The 27,521-nt window shown below is 43.3% G+C and overlaps 1 protein-coding gene across 1 annotated transcript; it reads left to right on the top strand.

Annotated features, from left to right (window-relative positions):
* On the top strand, positions 1-27,278 carry mphosph9 (M-phase phosphoprotein 9). The gene is made up of 28 exons (XM_080756108.1): positions 1-124; positions 2,426-2,559; positions 6,415-6,562; positions 9,105-9,194; positions 9,313-9,776; positions 9,990-10,140; positions 10,576-10,648; positions 11,454-11,557; positions 12,064-12,180; positions 12,581-12,802; positions 13,354-13,547; positions 14,083-14,232; positions 14,398-14,485; positions 14,682-14,842; positions 15,207-15,261; positions 16,438-16,485; positions 17,129-17,193; positions 17,596-17,700; positions 18,294-18,530; positions 18,875-19,041; positions 19,386-19,670; positions 20,100-20,195; positions 20,840-20,957; positions 21,628-21,719; positions 22,822-22,917; positions 23,006-23,139; positions 23,785-23,853; positions 25,679-27,278. The coding sequence occupies exons 1-28, from the start codon at positions 119-121 to the stop codon at positions 25,778-25,780; spliced, it is 3,771 nt and encodes a 1,256-aa protein (XP_080612234.1). The 5' UTR covers positions 1-118; the 3' UTR covers positions 25,781-27,278.
* The last annotated feature ends 243 nt before the right edge of the window (positions 27,279-27,521 follow it).

The following is a 27,521-nucleotide window of genomic DNA, read 5'->3' as shown; positions in this document are numbered from 1 at the left end:
GTGTCAGAGTGATCTTCTCTCCATGGGCCCTTAAGCATGTCCACAGATGACAGTATCTCTGAGGATGTGTCCAGCTCGGTGGGGGCCTTGAGCCACTGCCACGTCGGTCCTAACGGAGATGGGGGTAAGGAGCAGACATGCAAAAGTGTAGCTTTTCGGCGAAAATCGCCGTTTTTATCCCAAATATAGGACCTGTGTGATTCATGCAAATCCGTTAAAAAAATGTTTGGGGGGGGTGAGGGGGTCTGTGAAGCCCGAGCTCGCTGCCCGGAGAATTATCTGACAGACTACTCTCGTGAGTCACTAATGATTCTGAGCGATATTTCTGCTTGCATCTGGGCGGCATGATGTGCGCAGCCGCTGGTCGCTCCGCGGAAAAAAAACCTGTTTGTGTGGACTCGGCATGAATTTTGACACACTGTCTGTGACTCGCCAGTCGATCCATTAGTTTAGCTGCTACAGTTAGCATTAGCAACGTTAGCACTTTGCGTTATACTGTCTGTGGTGTGGACGCGCCGGCGTCAGTTTCTCTCGCTGTGTGTGTGTGTGTGTGTGTCTGTCTGTGTGCTCGTGTGTGTGCATGCATGCGTATGAGTAAATAAATAAAGCACGCGCGCGCGCGTGTGTGTGTGTGTGTGTGTGTGTGTGTGTGTGTGTGTGCGTGCGTGCGTGCGTGCCAGGGCTTATACTAAATGGATATATTAAAAACGAAAACATGCAGCTCAACTGTTGAATAAGGAGAGGATGTTACTCTACATGTCTTAAATTGACTATTAAGGCTAAAATAATGAAGTAAACTGACCCTGTTGACTAAACCATCCCAAAACATTTTATTTGTATTATAATTCATTATTTTGCCAGTGAATATAATTTTCTATTTTACATGATGTGAAGAGTGTAACTGTAAGGGATTTTGAGATGGGAGTGTGAGTGCTGGACCAGTTTCTTTCTTTAAATCACACCTGTGTGAAGTGACCCTTATCATCATACATCATCCATTCATTGTCATTTTTGTGACAATGAATGTGTAGGATTGTGTAGGACAAAAATAGCCGATATATGACAATTCATTCATTGTCAATGGCATTTAGGACACAAATCTACTGAATATAGGAGGGGCTAGTGCTCCTCGAGGGGCTAGTGCTCCTGTTGGAGTAAATTAATTGTTCTATGACTATCAGGACATGAATGTTAACATCTTGCTCAATACTGACTAGATTTGTACTGATTTAGTAAATAATCATCTGTCATTTTTGAGTGGTGCAGCCACTCAACCACACTATAGACAGCTACAGTATGTGTCCCTGTGTCTGTCCCTGGCTGGGTCCCTGTGTCCCTGGCGGTGTCCCTGTGTCCCTGTGTCACTGGGTCTGTTCCTGGCTGTGTGCCTGTGTCACTGGGTCTGTCCCTGGCTGTGTCACTGTGTCATTGGGTCTGTCCCTGGCTGTCCCTGTGTCACTAGGTCTGTCCCTGGCTGTCCCTGTGTCACTAGGTCTGTCCCTGGCTGTCCCTGTGTCACTGGGTCTGGCTGTGTCCCTGGCTGTGTCCCTGTGTCACTGGGTCTGTCCCTGGCTGTGTCCCTGGCTGTGTCCCTGTGTCACTGGGTCTGTCCCTGGCTGTCCCTGTGTCACTGGGTCTGTCCCTCGCTGTCCCTGTGTCACTGGGTCTGTCCCTGGCTGTGTCCCTGTGTCACTGGGTCTGTCCCTGGCTGTCCCTGGCTGTGTCCCTGGCTGTGTCCCTGTGTCACTGGGTCTGTCCCTGGCTGTCCCTGTGTCACTGGGTCTGTCCCTGGCTGTGTCCCTGTGTCACTGGGTCTGTCCCTGGCTGTCCCTGGCTGTGTCCCTGGCTGTGTCCCTGTGTCACTGGGTCTGTCCCTGGCTGTCCCTGTGTCACTGGGTCTGTCCCTGGCTGTCCCTGTGTCACTGGGTCTGTCCCTGGATGTGTCCCTGGCTGTGTCACTGGGTCTGTCCCTGGCTGTCCCTGTGTCACTGGGTCTGTCCCTGGCTGTCCCTGTGTCACTGGGTCTGTCCCTGGATGTGTCCCTGGCTGTGTCCCTGTGTCACTGGGTCTGTCCCTGGCTGTCCCTGTGTCACTGGGTCTGTCCCTGGCTGCCCCTGTGTCACTGGGTCTGTCCCTGGCTGTGTCCCTGGGTCCCTGGCTGTGTCCGAGCACGAAACATAGCGTTATAGCATTTGTTCACCACCAAGTGTCACTGTTGCACAGCCTAACACACAGACACACAGGCCGGGAGGAGGGCTAGTACAGTGTAGTATATACTGTCCCCCATGACACCCCCCCCCCCCCCCAAAGTGGGTTTAGTACCGATAAACGCTTAAAAGATTTGCGCCGCGGTTTTGCCCGTGGCACAGCGTTGGCCCCGCACACTGTCACCTTTTTCACCTTGGGCCTGTTTGCATGCCTGAAGGAGAGCGAGACCTCTCTGGTGTCCTCGGAGGGGACATCGGCCTCTGGGCTCGCTGGGCCAGAGGACGGACACATCCCGACCTCACTGACACCCGTAGACGCGCTGGACATCACGCCAGCATGCAACAAGATCAGGTACCATACAGCAGGGGTGTCCACCCTTCTTTGACTTGAGAACCACTTTTGAACCGAGTCCAATCTGGGTGAAATTCACATTGGAAAATTAATATAACGGCACGGTGAGCCCGGACAGCCACAGACATGTCACTAGGGCTAATTAGCCCTATATAAAAAACAGAAGACCACATTAGCCTATACTGAATGAATGGCATCAGCGTGTTTGAAAGTCGGCCAGTCATATCATAGTTTTAAGGAATTTAAGCCAGCTCACCTCCACCCGCGCTTGTTCACAAACATGACAGACAGACAGACAAGAAAGGCTGATGATTAGTATTAACACTGTAACTCGTTGATCAGCATATGTTGACAGAGACTCAGCCAATTAAAGTTTCACGTAGCCAGGCCTAAATGCCTTTGCTGCAAGCACCTATATCTGCCTCCATTCATTTATAATATGTATATTGATCACATGCGGACGCCACACAGAATAGCCAACTCTGAGGAAACAAGTTGGATCGGATGAAATATAGCCTTTAGTCCAAAAACGAATTAATCCCACAAGAAAAAAAATTAAGAAAATATGTCCTGTGTCCATGCATGTCCATATATTTGCTTTCCAAATCCAACAGTGCAGGGCAGGGAATCAATCACTGCAGTGGATGTTCCATCTAACCAGGCGACACCAGCCGAATCGCTTGGGGAAAAATGCGGAAAGGATACACTCAGCGATCCGCACAAATTAAGTGATTACCGGTACACCAGGTTTCCTGAATAACACGTCCTCTCAACGTAGGTTGAGAGGACGGATTAATACGATATCATTACGCATCTGTTTACGCATCAGTTACACTGCGGCGTATTTCTCCTTTGTGAATGAGGACCAAAGTCTCACATCATGGAATTGCCTACTGTAGAAACCGTGAAGTGAGCTGACAGGCCCTTCTTGATGTTGACATCAAATCAATCAAGTCACCTTAATTCAAGTGGCAGATGCCGAGGGGGGGGCATGTCAGTTTATAACCCAGTGCTTCTCAAACCTTTTAATGACAAGGATCATTTATTTGGCCGCGTGGACCTACATCTCATTTTGAAAATGTTTTGCGCCCAGACGAGAAGATTTATATATATAAAAAACCTATTCTAAATTATTTAGAATAATTTCCAAAATAGCAGATGTGCAAACTTGCAATGCGGCACGAAGTGACACGCTGTGAGCTTGGAAGTCAAAATGATTGTGATGCTATCTCAACTACTTTGGCTGGGGACCCCCTGGAACCCCCACCCCACCCCCCTTGTTACTGTTATTTACCAGGATTAAAATTCAAATACGGCAAAAGTAGCAGATCTACAAGCTCGAAAGTCGAAATGTGTTTCGAGCTTGTAGATCTGCTACTTTTGGTGCTTTAGTTTTGTGTGAAGCTGATCATGTATTGTAGGGCGTTAATTTACGAAAGTTAAAAAATGTAGATAAGAGGTTTCTGCCTGACAGCAACAAACTTGTATGTAACATGTGAGCTTGTAGATCTGCTATATTTGGTGACGAGATTGGTGTATTGTATACAGAAAAACAACGCACCAAGCAAAGTGCAAGTGGCATTGATAAATTCCAAATATTATCAAAGTATTCTAAGGCCCCACTGACGCCTACTTTGAGAAACCCTGCTCTGCACACAGACCTATCTGAAATATAGCATAAAAAAACAAAAACATTCCTTGCCGGCTGGAACATTGTGTTCAATGCCAACTGCAGTACTCTAGACTCTAGTCTAGAGCGTGGAACAAGCCTTAAAATGTGCCAGAGTTGGATGTCTTCAGTCCAAAATGAAATGGGCCAATGGCTCTGTAACTGGGTAATGAAGGCATGTCATTTGGTTCCAAAGTACTTAATTTGACATACAGTACATCATACATACACGTACAGTATGTATGATTCTTAGCGCAAATAGCCAGTCTACAAGCTCACAGCGTGCCGAATCACAATGTGTTGTGAGCTTGTAGAAAGTTTATCTGCGCTATTTCTTTAAAAATAAATCTTTCAGAAAATCAAAAACATGTTCCAAAATGGACCTGGGGGAATCAATTAATCTCACAATATTTTGTTTTCCGGGGACTCCCAGATGAAAAGATTTGACCTAAAAGTTTTCTCTTTAAAGATAAAAAAAAATATGCAGATCTGATCTACAAGCTCATAGTGTGGCACAAAGTAACACGTTATGAGGCTGGTGGCTAAAATCTAAAATGACACAGATGCTTTTCTGGTTTTAATGGGTTTAATCAGAGGCATGTGTGCAGACTCCAGACTGCAGACAGAACATTTGAGCTGAACATTGCAACCTTCTTGCCCATCTTGTCAACAACAGAGACAAACCTATTCCTTCCCCACTGATGACAGCCCTGTGGGCTTTTGCACACTATACTCATTCTCCCGCAGTTTGTTAATACCAACCACTGGAGAATGAATGCATTCATCATGGATATGCTAGCCCTCTGTCTGTGATTTCCTTTTCAATTCAAGTACATACAAACCTGGAGATTGAGATTGAAGAGATTGTTTTTGGTACACCACCAGAGATACACAGATCCCCCATTACTATTCATGGTGAACCGATCAACCAGGTATGTTCGTACAAATACCTAGGAGTAGTAATTGGACCATCTGTTGTCATGGAAAGATCAGATTGATTCAGTGTGTCAGAAAACAAAGCAAAGAATCTACTTCCTTCGCTGTCTAAGATCCTTCGGTGCTAGTAAACGGAATCTTCTTTTGTTCTTCACTTCTGTTATTATGAGTGTTCATCAGTACTGTAGTACCTACTGGTATGGATGTTTGTCTGCAGCCCTAAAACAACTGAACATTTGTTCAAAGATTGTTGGACAACCACTTCAGTTCACATCCACGTATGATAACAGCATCCTAAGGTTAGCAAGGAATATCACCTCTAATACTAAGCAATGAAGCATGTGTTGTATGGAGAATATAGGTTGCTACTTGCTACCTTCAGGAAGGAGATATAGTGTACCAGCATACAATAAGTTCAGAGTAAAGAGGTCCTTTGTCGACTTTGAGGCTTAATCAGGAGTTGTAGTAGCCACGGGGTAATCTAGGCGGTGGACATTGCTCTTGTCTTCATGTCTTTATGTATGTAAATTGTCTTGTTCTTTGTGTTATGTCAAATGTGTGTATATGTGTTCTGCATACTTGGCTGCTGGGTCGCAAGACAAATTTCAGTGTGAACTGACAATAAATCATATATCATATATCAGATGTGAGCATAAATCATAACATTACATCACAATCGGTCGTCTTTGGTTACGTCTTAACTACACTGTCTCTCCATGTTTTTCTCTAATGAATAATATCCCATTGTATTATGCTTCTGGTTATTGTTTCTAACACGGAATCTTGTACATCTGCGTTATTTTTTGAGGTTTGGTCATATGACTGAAGAATGACTTAGAACGACCTGAGGCCGATTCTTAGAAATCGTCTCCGTCGGGTAGAAACTCCAAAACTGTTACTTATCAGGATTCATATTCAGGGCACATAGGCTGCTAATGCAGCCTGACAGCGTGTTGCTGGTTCGATTCTCGATCCCGACGACCTTTGCTGTGTGTCACTCCCCATCTCTCTCTCCCCATTTCCTGTAAGTCTCCTGTACAAAAAAATAGAAAAGAAAATGAAGATAAGAGGTTTCTGCCCGACAGCGAAAATGAAAGGCCTTCTAAATCCTATCCGTTTTCAGAAAATGTATATACACACTACACACAGTAGCTAAGATCTAAAATTAATGCTTTCAGGTCTGAATGGTTTAAACCATGTGATAGTGTACATAACCACACTAAAATACAGTTTATGGCTGTCTTTGTTAGGAGCCTCTGTCTAAGCACCGACGAGGCATTTGAACAGGGGAAAAACCTTCCGTTCATCAATCCCAGTCCTTTGGAGACCCTGAGGGTGCTGGTGCAGGAGATCCAGAGTAGTGGGGAGACGGACCCCGAGATCTGGAAGGACTGTGAGGTGAGAAGCTTTTTTATTATAGAGATGGCTCAATAATATGTCGCACTGTTCTTGTGAGATTATAAGAGCATGTTCAGTCAGGCCTTTTGATGGATTTGATTTCCGTAGGCATTGATCTCATGTAATTGCATTTGCATGCCTCATCTCTCTCCCTCTCTCTCTCTCTGCTATCACGTTTTGTTTGTCATGTGGATCACAGCTGAAAGCACAATCATTGTAAATTTGTTTGTACATTGTTAACACACAGTACTACACTTTAAGCTGATGGTTTAATGTTCAGGAGACAGTATTTTTGGAACACTGATATACAGTGCTACGTGGTTGCAATGTGGTTGATATCACTTGATTTAACATTGATGTAAACACATTCCAGTCAAAAGTCTTACTTACAGTACCTTGTGAACACTTAAGCCTTGGTCATAAGATACAGTACTGGTGAGTGTTGTGAGCTTGTATATCTGCTATTTTCAAAGAATCTTAAAAAGTTTTGCCAATAATGTCCAAAATAGCACCATGGTTAATGTGATTAAAGTTGCACATGTACAGTTGTACACCAAGATATTACAGCTCTCCAACTGTGGAAATGATGGAGTGTAAAATGGTTTATATATAGTATAGTCTGGTGTAAACCCAGTAGAGGTGCTCCGATCAGGTTTTTTGGAACCGATCACCGATTGTTTTGATACCGATCTTGTGCGCAAGGGGAAAATTGGAATATTTCAAATGTCAAAACCCACGTCAAAACTGTTCCTGTGTGTGTGATGAGGAAGGGGACAATGTTTAGGCCTGTCACAAAGATGCAAAACGACATGATACTATATATCTGATTGACCTTTATACCACTTAAATGGTGTAAAATCAATCACCGATCACCAATCTAGTCATTTGGAGTGAAAATTGCATGATCACCGATGGGTGACTGATCGGAGAACCTCTTAAAGGAGAACACCACACCAAAACACACTGGCCATGCATCTACCTTCATCCCTGTGCCATCATCCATAGTGCCCTTGATTTTTGTCATAGATGCCCCCTGCTCTACATTTAAATAGCGACAGATCTCCACTTGAGTAGGATCATTCTCAGTTGGCAAAATGCTTGTGTGGATATTCACTATTATTGTGGTCACATGACGGTGGCGGACACGCCACAGATGTTCCATTGGATTCAGCGCAGGCCACGTACACTTGACCAGGTCATAGTTTTCATGTTTCTTCTTCCATAGAAACGCTTGTGTCATTTCGGCGGTATGTTTGGATCGTTGTCATGCTTCTAGAGAATTGGAGTCGTCTTGTCAGCCGGTATTTTGGTAAGGCATATGGAGATCGTCTGTCGGGTGGAAACTTTTCAGGATTCGAATTCAGAAATGGCAATAGTAGCAGATCGACAAGCTCAAAATGCATCGCTTCACGCCGCTTTTCAAGCTTGTATTTCTGCTACATTTGATACCTTTGTGTGACACTGTAGTATGATCAAGTAGGCCAGTAGGGCATTCATAAAAAAAAAAAAAAAAACCCCGTAAAATATGGAGATAAGATGTTTCTGCCCGACAGCAACGATATATTATAGATAGACCTTCATTGATCCCAGAAGGGTCATTCAGTTGCATGGCAGCACCCCAGTACGACATACAGGGCAGATACCGGTGGGAGTAGAGTGACGCATATAAGCTTCAAGAGTAATATTGTCACACTTTGACTCAGCGTGAGTAGTGTTTCCCATAAGGCACCGGTTGAAAAATAGCAAAACAGGAAAAATATAGAAAAATCACCAGAAATGAAAACAAAATTAATAATAATAATAACTCTTAATTTCTCTAATAACAACCTAAAACATGAACCTAGGTTGAAAAATAAAACAAAGTTGTCCTTTAAATACAGTGGCAGGGTGAACTGCCAAAGTAATAAAACAATAACAAGAAAGGAGTAAATGGGTAGTAATGGGGCGGCAGTGGCTCAGGGGTAGAGTGGCCGGTAGAGCAGCCAGATGTTCTATCCCGGGCTCCCCTTGAGTTAGTGTCGAAGTGTCCTTGAGCAAGACTCTGAACCCCCTAATTGCTCCCGATGTGCAGGTTGGTGCCTTGCAAGGTTTCCTCCACCATCGATGTGTGAATTTGTGTGTGAATGGGTGAATGCAATGTAATCTATGTAAAGTGCTTTGGTTAAGTGCTATAAATGCAATTTACCATAGCGCACAGGAAGTATACAGTAAATAAGATACGCCCAAAGGAGATTTAAGGTCTGGCATGGTCATCTGCACATGGACCGACCAGGATTTGCATAATGATGTGCATGATGTATGAGCTACATCCACAGGCTTTCACGGTGCCATCTATAAATGTCATCTCCCGCCTAACGCATCTTTGCACTCACCATGCTGCCCTGTGTCACGTTTTCACCTACCTGCTTCGCTGCCCTGATCATTGTCTTTTTGTATGTCAGATTTCTCTCTGTCACAACATCATGTATTGTACACTTACCAGTGCACTGCCAGATGCATAATTGACAATGTCGACCGAAACCTGGTATTTTTCCTCGAACAGGGCCGATGGTTGCATCTCTTTCAGCTGGTCGAGAAGCAATACCAAGAGCAAATCCTTGCTCAGCAAGAACAATACCAGTGTCAAATTCAGGTCAGTCTGCTTGCTAACAGCTTAATCTTAGTAATGCCATGTTGTTGGTAATTACTTAGTAGACAATATTCATGTGTATTAAACAAACCAACAGCAACATGGAATGCTTGTTTTACAGCTGATTCAAGACGAAATTAAAGCCTTGGTTCAACTCCAGAATCGCCAGGGCAGTGGCCAGCCGACCCCTGTCAATGCCACCGTCATCCCCAGTGACCATTCTCCCCCCGAGGACTTGACCGGTGTCCCTGCCCGCTACCCTTTGACCTCCCCCTCGCCTCCTCTGCCCGATAGAGCGTCGGAGACCTCAAACTCTGTTCCCGGCACCGAGGAGCGTTTGGCCACGGTCAGGAGCAGCGGCTATGGGACCCTGTCTGTGTGGGAGTCGGGCCTGGGCCAGACGCTGTCTCCCAAGGACGTGCACGAGGCCAGTCCCAGGAAGGGGAAGCACCCCGAGTGGACCTGCGGCCTCCAGGATGAGCTCCCAGAGGTCACTGGGACGATACCCCAGCAGAGCTTTTCTAACGAGTCAACTCCAGGAACTGGAGAATCGTGCCCGTTGTCCAGCCAGCAGAGAGACTCTAGGTAGGTCTTTAGTTTAGCCACTTTCAACCCAAATTAAAATGCGTTTGCTAAAGAGCTGGGAGAAACCCCTGTTACTGAACACTACTGCAATGATAAATATCAGAATATAGAGATTTAGATTCTTTACCAAAATCTATTCGCTTTTACACACAAATATCACTTTTAATTGGTTAAATCATGTATTGTCTTTTCTATTCTGTTCCTGCCTGGCAGTGCCAACCAGCCTTTGACCTCCTGGGCCCAGAGGCAGAAGCTGAGGCTGAAGAAGGGCAGGGCAGGGCAGACGTCCCCCCAGGTGTGTGACTACTACCAGGAGCCCCTGAGCCCAAGGGAACCACACAGACCCACAGTCGCACTGGACCAGGTACACTGCAACTCAATAGCAACTAACTGGCTGCACTCGTGTGTTGATTTTGACAGCACATTAGTTAGTTTAGTTTTAGTCATAGTCTTTTGAATACAATTTCATGTAGTTTTTCCATGTCATTTTAGTCATCTGAAATAATAAAAAATAAAAAATAAATCTTGCTTTAAAACCAACTGCCCACAGCCCTCTTATGAGAAAAATTTGTGGTATTTTATCATGAACATTAGTGAGGACCAATTATATGAAGATAAGTTGAAAACTGGTGAAGTGGTCCTTTAAACAGTATCTTTTCTATTAATATGTTGGATTCATGTTAATGTGCATTTTGAGACATTTAACTATTTTTTGCAGCACCCCCCTGTATTGAGTAACTCTTGTTGAATGGATAGGTTATTTTTGTGAAGTCTCAACCAGTCATGTCTTGGCTTGCAGCATCAACTGACTGGGCTTTCTTCTAACGTGTTTCCCCTGAGGAGGAGTGACAGCCTGCTGTCTGAGGTGTCAGGTAATGACACACTGACAGAGAAAAGACTGGACTGATATTAATGTTGTTTTATAGGGAACATGCCTGTTAACATTAACCATTAATGACCAGAAGAGGGTGCTATCGCACACAAGTCTTGCAATTAATTTTCACAACGCTTCGCATCGTGGTGCGTTGTGAGCTTTTAGATCAGCTACTTTCACAGTGCGACCGAGTCGTACGATGAACTACAGATTGTAAAACTTTTTTTTTCTTTCTCCTCTCAAAATGAATATCCCAATACCTACAGAATATAAACATTCAGAATCAGAACAAACTTTCAGAAAACATCTAGTTCATAATGATTTGTGATTAAACTCATCCGAGATTTTTGCCAAATCGACATGCCAGGTTGAAACTGGTTAAGCAATGGCTTCCTTTTGCCACCATTCCATAGAGGCCAGATTTGTTCAGCGGTCTGGAAATATTTGACTGAAGCACATGAAGTAGATGTACAGTAGATCGATTATTTCACTAGTGTGGTTGCCAGTGGGCAACGAGACTATAGTAATTGCCAGACTTTATTTATTCCGTATAAACTTTATCAGGTTACCTGTGACGTCATTTGGGTCAATACATTTTTGTAGTTTAATTTTTTTTTTACAAAATATAAAGAAATGCCTAATAAGACTCTCATGCCTTATTAGGCTTTTTTTTTAATATATTTTGAATCGCACAAGATAGGGCCCTTTTTGGTAAAACATTCTACATATCTTAGGAAACTTGTTTAGGCAGTTCCATGACATAATTTAGGCTAAATGATGCTATGTGTTTCATTTGTTCCCAGGCCTGACGTATTGGCGTCTGAATGAGAATGAGATCTATCGTCCCCTTCCGGATAGCTTTGACAGCGGCGCGTACCTCCTTTTGCAGGAGGTGTCCATGAGTCTGGTAGGTGTAAATAATGGAAAACTACTACTAGTATTATTCATGTGTTCTCTGAGAGAACTGTGTATTTTGATTATGCCATATACTGGATGTCTTAACTCGTTAACTGTGATATCACCTCAATTACGAGAAAGAAAACACTTCTTGGATTTCGATGACATGAGGTGAGGGACGATGTTAGGAGCCCAATAAAAAATTATCGCAATGTCCCGGTTAGCATATTACTGTGCTTCTGACGCTAGAGAAGGTGATCGCGGTGGCTCAAAAATGGCCGATTACTCCTCCCGGTTTACGGAGCCGGCCCACGTGGTCTTCTTCGTGGCCTTTTTCGGCCATTCTGTTGGCACAGCACCGGTGTCAATGGTGGCATGGAATCGGTTAATTGCATCAAACAAGCCACAACAGAAAAGGAACAACAATTGATTGCTACTTGCCTGCCAAACCGTCGAGTGAAATAGATGGACGTGTCATTTCCAAAGCCTTAAACGCTGGTGTCATATCTCCTACAGACTCCACCTCAAGAGCCTCGGCTGTCTCTGAGACAGATCTACGAGAACAAGCAGAAACCAGAGCCTAAGCACACTGACTGGGACGGCTCCGGCACATCCAGTCCTTTGTCACCGCAGGTAATGCACGCCAGAGAGTACTAAACCACAGATTACCAATGTTTTCACTGATATTTTGTTAAAAAAAAAAGAAAGACATGAGAAAGGAAAAAAATATATATATTCTATTTTATTTAACCACTTACTGAAATCCTTTCCAAAATAGCCAATCAAACTCAAAATAAGCATTAACTTTATGACATTTTTGAAAACATTTTGCCCAAAACAGGTTGAAAGTGGTTAAAAATCGGGACACATCAGCGGCATAATTGCCTGACGTCATTCAAAAAGTAAAATAATGTCTGATATATCAGCCAAAGCGATATATCGTTCTCATTATACACACACGTACAGTGAATGGACTCTTTATAGGCAGCATAGCTCTCATAACTTGCACATGTTCTTTTTGTTTGCATTGCAGCAGGCATTAACTCTGGACCCTGCCGTTCACATGCGCCAGTCAGAGCGAACCTCCGGCGTCACGTCTCCCTCCAACGTCAGCAGCCCCTCCTTCCCCGCGCAGGCGGCTCATCACCTCTACCCGAAGCACGGGACCCCCGGGACCCCTGTCAGCCCCGACAGCGCCAACAACCCCGGAGACACAGACTGCTCCTCCAACATGTCCAGCTTCTCCCCTACCAAGGTTTTAAAATAGCTTTGGATTTTCCATTTTTTTGATTAGTGTTAGTTCTTTTTGAATGTTTTATTTTCTTCTAATTCAGTTAGTTATTATTAGTTTTTGTTTTTGGAAATGCTATTTAGTTTTAGTTTTTTTTATACTTTGGGTTATTTGTCAGGTGCAGGATTGAATAGGTAAGTGTTGTGTAATAAAAACGTAACAAACGATAGCATTTGGAAATGTATTCAGTTATTGATCCGATGGTAATTCCGGAGCATTAGTCCGACAACACCGACATGCGGGAACAGTGGTCGGACTAGCGCTCGAACCGTGCTTGCGGTTATGGTTAGGTTAGGGTTTGAGGTAGGTTGTCGGTCTAATGACTGTCGGACCAATAATAGTGTCGGAAGTAAAGCCTGTACCCTTGTAAACACACAATACAGTTCCAGCTAGTTATCGTTTTTGATTGTAGTTTTTATTTAGTTCATTTAACGAAAATGTGTGTTTTAAAAAAAATGCAATTTAGTTTTTTTATTTAGTTTTAGTTAACTGTATTAACCTTGTCCGCTACCAAGGTGCAGAGCCCTTGGTCACACCCGTCGCAGCAGTCCGCTTCCCGGGACAAGGACCAGACCCCCTGTTCCTTTACGGCCAGGGTCAGCGAGGAGGAGGGCAGTCTCACCAGCACGCTGAAGCTGAAGTCCATCTCTGGCCCCAGTCAGCACATGGAGAGGTCTTCGCTATCGGGAGATCCTGTTGCCCTTTCTCTGTGAGTGTAATGTAGCAAGCCTCTTATAACCACCTTATGCCATTTGAGAACTTTTGAAACGGGTCATTCTGCAAATCAGTGCTATTGAACATTATGATCACCCTTTACGTCTGTGTGTCGTTTCCAAGATATTGAACCAATGGAAAGTAGTAAAAAAACCGCTTTGGACTAAACCTCTTAACTCCATTGGACCCTCAAACTGTCTGCTAAAGCAACTAACTCCACCACCTCAACACTCTTATGCAAGTAATTGACAATATATAAGTCACAACACCAACTTTGATGTGGCAGTATTGCTTTGTTTTCAAAATATAAGGTTTTCTTAATTTCCTGAAAAGGGAACATTTTGGAGTTAGGTGGTTTCTTCCAGACAGCAGAGATATCTACATTGCAGTATGGATACTTTCACTTAAGTAAAATAAGTGACAGTGAGTACTTTTTCCACCACTGTCTATTCCTGCAAAAGTCATTTTCTTATCCATCCATCCACCCCCCCTCTTTCTCTCTCTGTCTCTCTCTCTCTCTCTCCTCGTAGGCTGAGGCAGAACCTTAGAGAGAAGCACTACAGACACGTGGATGATCTGAGGGCTTATTATGAGTCTGAGATCCAAACCCTCCGAGAAAAGCTCAACCTCAGAGACCTGCCCCAAGACCTGGAGAAGAGCAACCAGGCCCTCCGAGAAAGGTGTCTGTTTGGGCATGAATTCCTGGCTATAAAGACGTTGTGTGATGGTGGCTAAAAAAATATTGCTGATCTACAAGCTCACAACGTATCACATTGAGATACGTTGTGAGCTTGTAGATCAGCTATTTTGGTATGGTGAAGTGTCAATTATTTTTCTCCTTCTAGGTGTGAGCATTTAGAGCGAGCTCTGGCTGAAGCTGCCAGTCATATCCAGGAACTAGAGGGCAAGAATTTCACACTGGAAAAGAAACTGGTAACAATGTTCTAGATCCTTGGACAATTTTACTATTTTATTTGGGATGTACATTGTACAAGGCCTGTGGCATTCTAATCTCTTTGTTATGTAGATAATGATCAGAATGAGTTCTGTTTTGGACAGAATATCACTTTAGATATCCACTATTTTTCAGTCAATGAGAGTGGTTTACGTGACGTCTCCTCCTTGCCAGGTGGAATGGCCGGAGCGCTACGCCGTGGCGGTGGCCACGGTTAAATCCCTGCAGCAGCGCCTGGAGGAAAGCAAGCGGTCCGGCGCAGAGAGGGAGGCCTCGGCCGCCCGCCTGGAGAGCCGCGTCCGCCAGCTGGAGGAGGCGGCGCAGGCCGCCTGCCGGTAGGGATGGGACGACGATCGTTGTCACGCTTATCCTGATACAAAAAAAACACTCGTAGTAATCATATCGCAGAGATTTTAATGTATCGTGAAATTGTCCTCCGTCATTGACTAGGATGAATGGGCTTTTGTTGAGCTGCAAATTCTCTGTAAAGTATATGGTATGCTCTTATTTCACTCTACAAAAATCGATTCACCACAAATAGCCTATCTTTGGCTAACGTCCCCCCCCTCCCCTGAATAGGGATGCTGGGTGTTCAAATGCTAAATAAAAGTTACATTTTGATAATAATTGTAATTATTACAAAAAATTGCCACAATAACCGTAACATGTGGTTTTCATGTGGTCCATCCCTTCCTGCAGGGAAGCCCGGGACAAGGAGGTCAGGAGGGAGCGGGAGTACAAGATGCTGCAGGATGTGAGTCTGCTTTGCTGGTCTCCTAATAGTGCTGCACAATTAATCGAAAAAAAGATCACAATCTAGATTCAGACACAATGAGATCTCATTTCTAAATTTGAGCAAGACTGGTGCAAAAGGGAGCGTACCTATGTCAGGTTCTATGTTCCCCACCATGCAAAAAAGGTTCTTTGTTCCCAACTTAGAATAAACCTAACCCTAACCTAGTAATTCTAGTAAGACTAAAATTATTTTAGCAACTTAGTCTTAAGTGTGTTACTTTTAGTAGCAAATTCTGATTTAAGCTCAGTCTTTGAACAATCCATTGAACTTTAGGCCTGCCTAGGCTACTTAAACTATCAAGTCTTAGGAGGTAGGATTCATACTCTATTTTAGAGGCGAAAAAAGTCGGTTCGGCTCTGTAGAGCCTACAATTTGATGTCATTTGAGGTTCGGGGGGTGGGTACCGTCCTAAATTCGGCTCTTTGGTGCTACTAAAAATTTCGGACGAGCCGAAATAATTTCGGCACTACAGCGGTAAAATAGGAGTATGAATCGGCCCTTAGCCAACTAAAAATTAACACTGGCATAAACTAAACTAAAACATAATTGCTCAGACTCTTCAACAAAGATGGCAAAAACAAACATTCTTTGTTCTGTACTTATACATACAATTGTATAGTACAAAACACTGAAGTCCTTAAACCAGAAACTTAAACCCTAAGGTAAGTGGGGAACATAGAACCTGTAGAACATAGAACCTGGGGAACATAGGGATGATGACCCCATGCAAAACTAGTGAGCTATCTCGCCGTTGACATTTCTAGGTAAACTATATCTTAAAAGGTTAGAGCCCATTGGCAAATGTTCAAGTATGAGGAGGTTTCCACCACGTAGCACGTAGCAACCATCTTCTTAGACGCTGTTAAATCGGCAAAGACGACGCGCATGCGAGTACCGTTTTGTTGTAGCTGGGACACATCATTTAAAATAAATAAAGATGGAGACGGTGTAATGTTAACTCATAAAAGTAATGAAAGTTTATCATAATCCAAAATGTGGAAACATTTGGACATTCCCAAACGATGGAAGTGGAAAAAGTGCAGTTGGGACTATTTAAGCCTATATCTCTTTCTTATAGGCCATTATAACTCAGAACTTAAAACTAAGTTTGAATAAAATATCTGCTTTTCTCAGCTGCTGGGGGAGTATGACTCTCTGAAGAAAGTCCATGGGGGGGTTAAGGTAACTATTCAATAATTTATTGCGAGCACAGGTCGCATTTACTATGAAAACGTACATTTCCCGTCAGTCAGTTAGTTAGTTTGTTAGTCCCCCCAGGCATGGTCATATATGGACATTCCTTATGTTGATCCTTCCCCATTCATCCTTCCTTCGATGTCTCCCTTTTGACTGATACCTGTCCGTTTTAAACTCTAGACTGGCCTGCTCCAAAGTTATTAGTGCAGCCGCGCCCGGCAGCCGGCGAAAACTAGAGTTCTCAACAGGCCCGAAAATTAAGGCCCGACCCTACCTGGGCTCTCATCAAACCCTGTACACTCAAGATACTGCCCCCTCTGCCACCCTTAGATCTCCATATGGAGCTGACCTGTTCTGACATAAGGGTTTGAGGTCAGATGTAGAGACGCTGACCATATAGGCTCATGCCTGGGGGTGACAAACTAACTAACTGATGGGAAATGTATGTTTTCATAGTAAATGCGACTTGCGGTCGCAATTATTATTGTTGTTAATATTGATGGAGTAATTGTATTTCATACAAAGGTCAGAAATGAACTACCGTAATTCAAACATAATCCTGTTGTAAAAGGCACACATTATGTGGATGTTCACTCTTTATGTTGTTCACTGCACCTGTACCCAACAGAACAGCCTAGTATCGGCAGAGGACAAGCATCACCGGGCCATTGACCAGATATCGGAATTGAAAAGGTGAGTCAAAAATGTTATATAATATATATAATATATATGTGTATCTTGATTTATGCTTTTTATTTATTTTTAGATTCTGCTTAGTTTTAAGTTCAAAGCTTTTTTCTAAACGGCTGAAAGAATGAAAATACAAAAAAATAAACAGTTGTAAAAAATATGTGTTAATAGTGTTTGTATAAGTTGCCAAAACGGAACGGAAAGTTTGAATAAAATAAAAAGTGAGTCGATTTGCAAAAGTAACGGGGTGCACTGATGCTCTCGAGGTGAAGCCTGCAGCCCCTAATGAAACGTGATGAGTGTTAATCTGGTTGTTCTGTTCTTAGTGTTAATCTGGTTGTTCTGTTCTCGGGGTGATAATGAAACGTGATGAGTGTTAATCTGGCGGTTCTGTTGTATTCTCAGGGTGATCTCCAAGCTGGAGTCTCAGATCAAACAGCTGGAGCATGAGAACCAGGCCAGATCACGCCACCACGCCCCTCATAACAGCACAAAGCCCTCTGGGGCCGGGTAAGCATCAAGGATGTCAAAATGTATATTCACCTCCTGTATGGATTAAAGTTCTCAGTCATTTGGATTCCATAGAAGCCAGCATATCTTCTGTCGTTCTATGAAAGCATGTTTCACAGTGAAAATAGCCGACCTACAAGCTTTCAACGCATTGAGAGCTTGTATTTTCAGATATTATATTAAGATTAGAGCATTTTAAGTGGCCAAACTAGCAATTACTGTATGTTCAGAAGCAACTTCGGTGTTGGATATTTCATATAAAGTCCTCAATCTGTGATTTCTTCACCTGGTTAGTATGTAGAACATACTAGAATAATACATTTTACATAGTGTGTTAACAAATTGCACATTACAACTTGACCATACAAACATTTACAGTCAAAAATGTATTCAAGCAGTTTAAATTCATGGGAATTAATTATAATATGATGCAGTATATAATACGATCCAGTCTCGTCGTAGCTACTGTGCTATTGGGTGACACTACTTTGTCATTATAAAAAAGTATATTTTGCTGTAGGTGTACATCATTATTATTTTGTAATTAGCAATGTTGCGTATTGGACAATAAAGTATTTTTAACTTGTCGCCAGTCTTTTCCACCACCCTGACTTGCTACAGTCCCCAAGCAAACACCAGACGGAGGCAGACCCCGCCGGCGGTCTGAGGTCTCCTCGTCGACTAACCGACCAATCAGAGAGTGGCAGGAGGTCGCCGTTCGCTCAGACTAACCAATCGAACGGCTACAGGAGGTCACCATATCTGCAATGTGACCAATCAGCTGGCTCAGGAGGCTTGGTGGACTCATCGGGGGGTGGCAGCAATAGGAGGTAATGTTTCAGTAACGTTTCAGACAGTGTTGGAAACTAGCCGATCTACAAGCTCACAATGTGTACAATTGAGATATTATTGTGAGCTTGTAGATCTTTTAGATCTAGAGCTTTTTCTTTTAGGTGTGAGCATTTAAATTAAACTGAAGAGCATTGAACTAAAGTGTTCAAATAACTGTAGCGGGGTAAAAAAAAGAAGCTGTGAGATGTAGTGGAGCAGACGTATAAAGTATTAAAAAAGTGTACTGTAATGTACTTAGTTACTGCAAGTTTAGATCTGCAAGCTCGATCCACTGAACACTGTCCGGACACAATGATTAATCCACCAACCTGCCATTCTGCAGGTGTTCATCGCCACCAGACAAACTGCAGAGTCATCCTCAGGAACACGGTGGTGGTGGTTGCGGGCTCAGAGAGGCCGGAAAGAGAGACAGATCCAGCAACCAGACCCCCATGCTGAGGGCTCTGATAGAGCTGGAGGAGACCAGGTCCACGCAGAGCCGAGCCCCCTGTAAGAGCACTTCCTCTACCCCCATTAATGGGCTGGGATCCAAACACCACTTATCCATTATGATCTCATCAACTAAAGGACTTGATATACTTTGTTACGTGCAGCGTCTCACACGGACAAAACAAAAAAAACTAATAAAGACCTCAGGCTCACGTTGGGCAGCTTATTAGATTGGCTATTCTTGATTCGCTAAGTACAAGTCCAGCCTAAACCCTCATGTGGAATTGCTGCGTTTACGTTCACTGCTGACATAGTAACAATACGTTTTTCAGAAGACATTTTGTAGAATCGGCCTCAGGTTTATAAGACCTCGTCTACAATCTGTGTGGGTCTTCTCTCCGCAGGGGGGGGCAGCCAGAGGACCACGGTGGGCCTTGTGGAACGCAAGCACAAGGAGCCCATCCAGGAGCAGGCGGCAGTGGGAGCGGACGCCTACGTGGACGAGCTCGTTAGAGGAAGCGCTGGACCCGAGCAAGGAGCGACCAGAGCGGTCAGGTGTCGTCACGATGGACCAGAGAGGGCTTCAGCGACGCCCCTGAGACCCCAGAGGATCCTCTCTCCGGAGAGGGCTTCAGCGGCACCCCTGAAACCCCAGAGGAGCCTCTCTCCAGAGAGGGCTTCAGCGCAAGGTTATAATAGTTTAGTTGTAGTTTGTTTTTACTTTTTTCTTCTTCTTCTAATTCAGTTAGTTTTAATTTGTGTTTTACAGCGGGTTTGCTTGTTTTTTCCCTATTACATTTTTTAGACACAGTTTTTAGTGTTCGTTTTAGTTTAGTAAAGTAAAGTAAGTAGGCCTATTGTGTAATAAAAACTCAACAAAAGATAAAAAGATATATATATTCACTTTGGTGACGAGAAAAACTATTTTATTTTCTATAATTTCAGTTCGTTTTGTAAACACACAATATTATTGTGTGTACCTGTAGTTCTTTTTCTTCTTTTTATCGTACCAGTAACTATAGTCATTTAGTTCAGTTAACAGATTATTGTTATTTTTTTTTTCAATTTTAGTTTGTTTAGTTCGTTAGTTTTCGTTAACTATTATAACGTTTCTTCAGCAGCGCTCCTGAGACCCCAGCGGAGCCTGTCTCCAGAAGGCCACAGATCGTCGTCTTTACCCCCGCATCATCACAGCCTGCCTCCAGCTACTCCGAGTATGTAACCCCCCCGCATCTCTCTCACTCTCTGTTCAGAAGTTCAGGCGTGACATCACGCCTCGTGACACACTCCATATATGTCCGTCTCCATATATGAAGACATGGAGACAAAAATATCCACTATAGAAAAGTGAGGACGCAAATTGTGACTGTCCAGATGAGATGATAAGATGATAAGAGCGCCCCTCACTTCACATGGGTGTGATTTGTTTTTGTTATATCAATGAATCTGATGTGAAACAAATTACATCTTTATAATCACCTATATTGATTAGTCTTAACCACTTAACGGAGTGATTTTCTCCCTTTTGTTTTTGTCACATTCCTAATACATTCCCATTAATTTAACGACCGGCGGAATCTCAAATGGTCAATTACACTAAATGGATTTGTTCAGTTACCCCTACCTGGCTGTGATTCTAATACGATGATACAGTAGCACAGGTATTGGGCACAATGGTATTTCATCTTGATTTCTAACGTTTTATTATGCGTAGTTCAACGCGATGAAACCGTTCTAGAACGTTGCAGTGGTTTCACCTCGGCTCGTCGCAAACCTTAGGTCTGAACTAGGCTTTAGAATGATAAAAATAAGCTACTTGTTTTTTAATGTCATTTTTCCTTTGGTTTCTGTTTGGCAGCCAAGAGAGAAACTCTACTTATGCCTCTGTCTGCAAGATCCAGTCCCAAACGTTGTCCCACGGAGAACTACTCCACTGCACTTGGACAGCTGCCAAGACAGCAACACCTGCAGAAAAGGTGAGCCTCTCATAGTGTTGCTAACATTGGACACTACAAACTACAGTACCGGTATTCGCAAACTCTGCTGCCTGTCTCCTCACCAGAGACCCAAACCTGAGACCACGTCACACCCGAAATCATCATGTGTGTGTTAGGCTGTGCAACAATGACACTTGGTTGTGAAAACCAACCAAACGCAATTTTCGTGCTCGGACAAACCCAGCCAGGGACAGAAACAGCCAGCCAGTAGCCTCGGAAACCCAGACGTTTTTATTTCCAGGGAGAAAAAAAGTCCACTTCAATTCTGCATACAGTACTGCAAACGTCGGTCACTCTCTGCTGATTCCTGATCATCTGCACCATTGTTAAATTGACGTACACACACACACACACACACACACACACACACACACACTCCTCTCTCTCTCTGTCGCTCTAATTAATTAGTCTTATGTCACGCAGCTGCGTCTAGATTCTCCTGGCGGATCCTGCCGGGAGCTGCCTATGCCATAGAAAGCACCCCAGGCTAGCCAGCCAGGGACAGACACACATGGCTACTTAATGGAGTGGTTGCACCACTCAAAAAGTGTCCACTAAGGTCGTCAGTACGGTCGCTAAAAAGTTCCAATATGGAGATGATAGGTTTCAGCCCTACAGCAACGATATCATGTCATATCTCTTTCTGCAGGTTAGATGTGCCACTAGATCAGAGACGTCATTCATTCCACAGTGCCAGCCCCAGGAAGAGACTCCACTTTACAGCATCAAGAAAAGATGAAGGTAATGTACTGTAGTTCATTCCCTTTCTCAGTCAAAGAATAAGGCTGGATGGCCGAAACGTTGCGGTCGTTGAGGCAGTCTGCTGGAGTGGGTTTCCACGTTTCTTTACTTTAAACCTAGGCGGAATTACTTCAAATGCACGTTTTCATTTTTATGCCGATTGGACTGTTATTTATCGCTGTGGTGAGAACTCTTGCTCAGTCTCTTGAGTATCTGCCGTGTGCTTTTTTTAGCCCTGTGGAATCACAGGCCAGCTGCTTGGCTTGAAACGTGCTGAATGCCACAAAGTATAGAGGGTATGTGCATGCATAAAGTGAGTGGCAAATCAAGTGACAAAGTGAGTTTAACGTCGTTTAATACAATCAGATAGGACTTTCCTTTTTGGATGTATGGGCTCAGGGCTGTCAAGGCCACTTTTGCCACTCAGTTCCCGCATGCGCATACAGCCTCTATATTATTACAGTTTTAATTTATACACTGTATGTCAGGGTTCCCCAATTCATTTTCCTCAAGGGACATACCGTATTTTAACTAGGGTACCAGCTCGGCTGGGGGCCGAGTCCATGCGTGCAATTTAAAAAAGAAAAATTAATAAATGTATTAAGCTTAGAATAGATGTAGAACTGTGGTTCTCAACCAGTAGTCCGGGGACCACCAGTGGTCCTTGAGGTGGCCCCCAGCTAAATGATGGAGAGTTGGTAACCAAATGGACCCTTATAGATCTTTCACTCTTGAAATTAATTCATTTTCAGGGCAAGACCCCATTTGAAAAGATATGGCAGTGCTCTAGCAGTGATTCTCATCATTTTAATTTGAAGGATGTCCAGTTTGACATGCATAGGCTACTGACCCCCAGTTAATGCCATTTATATCTGGGACGTCGATTTATTATAATTTTTATATCGTAAAATCAATGTCAACTTAACTCTGAGAGAGTACATATGGAACCAAATGGACCTGTTATGGTCCATTTGGTTCCATTTGTACACTCTGAGTGCCACACACACACACACACACACACACACACACACACACACACAATCAACAGGAATATATTATATATAGCATGAATGTAAGATTGTGGCCTTTCCTCCCCATGCAGACTTGCTTCAGTCGTGCAGTTCATCAGCTGACTTCTCTGGCAGTGTCAACCCCACTGACACCAACTCCCAGCTGGGCTGGGTTGAGCAGGGGGCAGGTAGGCACCGTAGGCCTTTCACAATCTATTATGACTGACACTGTTTTTTTTTTTTTTTAAACGGCCCTACGTGTCATTGTGGTGTCAGCCCACCAGGGGGTGGTGCTGGGCAGTGGACGGGAGCTGCTGGACTCATGTGAGGAGTTGCTCCTCCCGGCCAGACTCCACTCGCTGGCTGATGCTGAGAGGCTGCTGGATGAGCTCACACAGGAGAAGCTGCAGGTAAAGGCCTATTCATGCTCCTGTTTGAGGTGATAGCTTATCACCGCGGTATAGTTTTCTAAAGGTTAGAAAACTATCAGCCATCACCGCGGACCCTGGCACATCTCTTTGTTTTTACTGTCCGACAAGCGCTTCCACTCTGGGCTATCACCTCGTTCACTGATTGGTCTAGAAGTTGGGTGGGCGGTCCCCTTGGTTTTGCATGCACAGGTGGGGTTTAGTATCTGAACCAGAGGGAGGTGGGGTTTATGCTTAAGGACATCACCGCTAGTATGATGGCCTCGACTCATTATCTCCAGTTTTAGGTGATAACCTAATCACCTAAAACTGGAGTATGTATGAGCCTTAAGAGTTATTACTGCCGTCCAATTTTTGGATATTTAATTTTATTAGGCCAAAGACCCCCATTAACACTGAGAGTGTACAAATAAAGAATTCCATACCAGTGTTGTTTTCGTCGACTAAAAACATCTAAACATACTCGAGTCGTGACCCATACAAATTGGTCTGTGACCCACAAATAGGTCCCGACCCACCATTTGGGAAATGGTGGGTCGGGAGCATTCAATTTCGAAAAGATGTTACGTCAAGTTGATGTTTGTGCCCGACAGCAACGACATTATCTGTCCTGTGTGTGCTGAACAGATTGAAGCAGCTCTGAGCCGGATCCCAGGGGCTGGAAGCAGAGTGAGTTTACAGACCCGCTTAGATGAGGTAAGAGCTCAGGGGAATGCTCACATTTGCAATCGTCTCAAGACAGATTCAGACTTCAGAGTTGTCGTTATAATGGGTAGTGTTGACTTCGTTGACTAAAACTTTTTTCACTGAGAAAAACCAAATAAAAACTAACCTATGATGACTAAGGTCGCCTTTCTGATGCGGATCAAACACAATCGCATTCTAGTTCGCCAAAGAAAACAGGGGTTTCGCTTCGCTTCCAAGCGCACCTGACTTTGATTGACTGCAGGTGTGAATGCAGTCTGCATCAAATAAAGGAAATTAAATGTGAGCATGAGGAGTAAACACAGTTGGAGACAGAGGGCATATTTTAAGCAGTGCAAATATGGTCAGACGAGCACATTAATCAATTGCTTAAGGAAACATTAAAAACACTGCAGTGTACAGAATATTGTCTGTTTGTGTATGGAGCGCTGTCACTGTGTGGGGATCCGAGTGGGGACTTTCTTCATCTCGTTTAAATAGCCTACTTCAAAATTAAACACATATTCGTCAGATAATTCATTTTTGCGCTCCTGTCACCGCTGTGCCTCCGCAATGTGCCCAAAAGAACACGCACACACGCACGCACACACACACACACACACACACACACACACACACACACACACACACACACACACACACACACACGCATCCTAACTATAACTCAAAGTATCATTTTAACACCATAGATTTCACTGTGTAGTTTATGAATTTAACACAAGGGGCGACCATAGTTGAGTGGTTAGTGAGCCCACCTGGGGAGCAGGAGGCACCTGGTTGTCCCAGGTACGATGTGTGTTCCTGAGCAAGATTCTTAACTCATAATTGTTCCCAGAGTGCCGTAGAATGACTGCTTACTACTCCTAGTTGTTATAGGATGGGTAAATGAAATCACTGCTCCTAGTTATAGGTTGGGTAAAATGCAGAGGAAGAATTTCACCTATGTGATGTGCATATATACTATATATACATATAATGTGACAAAAACCACACCAAAAGTGGCACAGCTGGTAGCGCTGTCACCTCACAGCTAGAAAAGTTGGGTTCGATTCCCGCTGGGGGCGCGGTAAATGCTGGAGGCGTGTTCTGTCCGTGTCATCAGTGCCCTAAGTGGGGTTGGCATGTTCTCCCCATGTCCCCTACGGTAGGTACCCTCACAGAAAACATGCAGTAATCCTGGTCTCTAAACTGCCTCCCCCTGGCCTGATGGAGGGGAAAGGAATTGGTTGGAATAAAACGTTCCTTCCACATGATACGTCCAACTGGGGAACCCCCCCCCTGTCAGGTGAAAAGAAGAGGCTTGGACTCCTCATGCATTGAAGGAAACATGTCAGTCTGTTGCTCTCCCCAGGTTGGCAGAGGAAGTATAGCGCCCAGGATTACATTAGATAATTGACACTGTGTGAAAAAATGCAAAATAGTGGGATTAGAAAAAAGGAAGTGGGGAGTATTCTACTAGCTATCTCTTTGTTCTATTCTGCACCACTGGTAGAGGAGGGCTGAAGGAGTGTGTACTGCCGACATCCGCTCTCACAGGAAATTGGGCGATGCCTCCAGAGGCAAATGAATAGGAAACATTTTTCCTTCTTTTTTGCAGATGAGTTCCCAGATTGCATTTGCAGTAGTCTCGGAAACCCAGACGTTTTTTAGTCTGGGGCCGAGTCCACTTCAATTTGGCATACAGTAGCGCATATAGAGTGCTATGTCTACATAATATGCTATCTAAATTACATAAATTTAGCCTTTGCCTTAGCCTTTCCTAAAATAAAGCTAGGTGGCTTAATTGTTCCATCTTAAACGGACAATGCTTCCACAGGTGGCCTTAGAGAATCGTCTGGAGAGAGTAAACCGTGAGCTGGGTTCCATCCGCATGACTCTGAAGAGATTCCACGTTCTGCGCTCCTCCGCCAACGTATAGCTCTGTCTGTCTGTCTGTCTTTTCTACGTTATGTTCTACGTACTGCGTTTTGGCCATCCCCACCGAGCACGATGACTCTTAACTATAATGATCGTTGAGTGAGCATCCACTGCCACTAATTAAATTAAAAAGTATTATTGTGCCAAATAACAAGTTGTCTCAAGACACTTTAGTTTACGTATAGAGCAGAAACCCAATGTTTTCCCCACTGCCCTCAGGCAGAAACGGGCTCTAATTTATTATCTGCCATCCACTTGAGTTAGAATAATGTTTTAAACCAGTGGTTCCCAAACTTTTTAGCCCGTGACCGAAACTACTGAAAATAGAAGATCTACAAGCTCACAACGTGCCACTTCGCAGCGCGTTTATGAGCTTGTAGATCGGCTATCTTCTTAAACTAACTTTTCTAATTTATGAAAAATCATTTACTTCTGTATTAATGAATGAAAATTTTAGCTTTTTGGGGGAATGTATTTTTTTGGGAACCAGTGTTTTAAAAGATATGGTTATAGTTATGATGCTTGGTGTGGATGATTTTTGCTTAGTTGTGCGCAGGTGTTGTGTGTTGATCATGCGTCACTCTACAAGCTCACAACACGTCACAATGCGACATGTTGTGAGCTTGTAGATCTGCTATTTCCGTCTTGCATCATTGGCATGCAACTAAGTATAAATTAAGCAATAGTTTTATATGCAGCACAGATTGTTTTTCAGTCCTCTGTATTATAGATTGTAAAAAAAAAAGTCCATGGTATCTTTTGATACATATTACTTATTATTACTCGGGGATATTTTTTATATGTTGGAAAGATATCACAATCTTTGGAGTATATTTTAGTAATACACAGATTTGTACAGTCGTTTACTTTTGTAATCACTATTTAATATTAAATGTTTTATTGGCCATTTTCAGGTTGACAATGTAGTGTTATAATGTTTCAGTTTAAACATGAATGATAAATAACTATCTAGCAGACATCCGATCCACCTGAAAAATAAAACTGCCATTTCCGTTTTGAGTAAACATTGTCATTGACATTGTTTTTATTTAATGTTTTTATACTTAAGTTTGTTACTTTGTTGTGCATTTTAAAATATTTTCATTGGTATAAATCTCAATTTTTACCGTTTTGTCCAAATGACATGACTTGAAGAGAACCTACTTGAATTAAATTGCCTTTTTTATGTTTTTTGTTTTTTCATCAACTTTACATTCCATGGCTTAGCTCTATATTCCAAATCAAAGAGAATTTGCAAAAGTTCTGAACCCTCTTGATTTCTATCAGAACCATTTGTAAAATCTAAACCAGCACACGTTTTCAATAGACACAAACAGCATAACTTCTGATAATGCTTATAGACACGCATGGCGTTTTTTGCACCGTTTAATTTGGCCATGCACTTTTCCAGGCACTTTGCTATTACTTACTTGATGTGACTTTCACTGGAATGATAATATTGTTCTGAACCAATAAACCAAGCCTTTAGATAACTGCAAGTGCAAGCATTGGTCTGTTTCTTTGTGGAAAAACTACTGACTACTTGTAGCTGGCGTTGTGTCTTGCTCAACACAAGGGTTTGCACCATTTTTGATAACTAGACCTGTACGTGCCCGTCGCAGTCGGCCACTGGCCTACTTGGGAACGATGCAACTTGGGAACCTAATGATATACGTTGTCATAGCACCTGTTTTAACTGTCAGCTGGTGTCCCACATAGAGATCTGTGTGTGAAGACTTCAA

This window comes from Protomyctophum bolini (assembly GCF_963924005.1).
Source record: "Protomyctophum bolini genome assembly, chromosome: 22".
Taxonomy (NCBI): domain Eukaryota; kingdom Metazoa; phylum Chordata; class Actinopteri; order Myctophiformes; family Myctophidae; genus Protomyctophum; species Protomyctophum bolini.
The sequence above is the reverse complement of the archived record's forward strand: the minus strand, read 5'-3'. Positions and strand labels throughout refer to the sequence as shown.

Coding starts and splice junctions, on each gene's coding strand:
- mphosph9 (XM_080756108.1), top strand. Junction 2,560..6,414: donor CCAGCATGCAACAAGATCAG/GTACCATACAGC, acceptor TGTCTTTGTTAG/GAGCCTCTGTCTAAGCACCG. Junction 19,671..20,099: donor AGAGAGGGCTTCAGCGCAAG/GTTATAATAGTT, acceptor ACGTTTCTTCAG/CAGCGCTCCTGAGACCCCAG.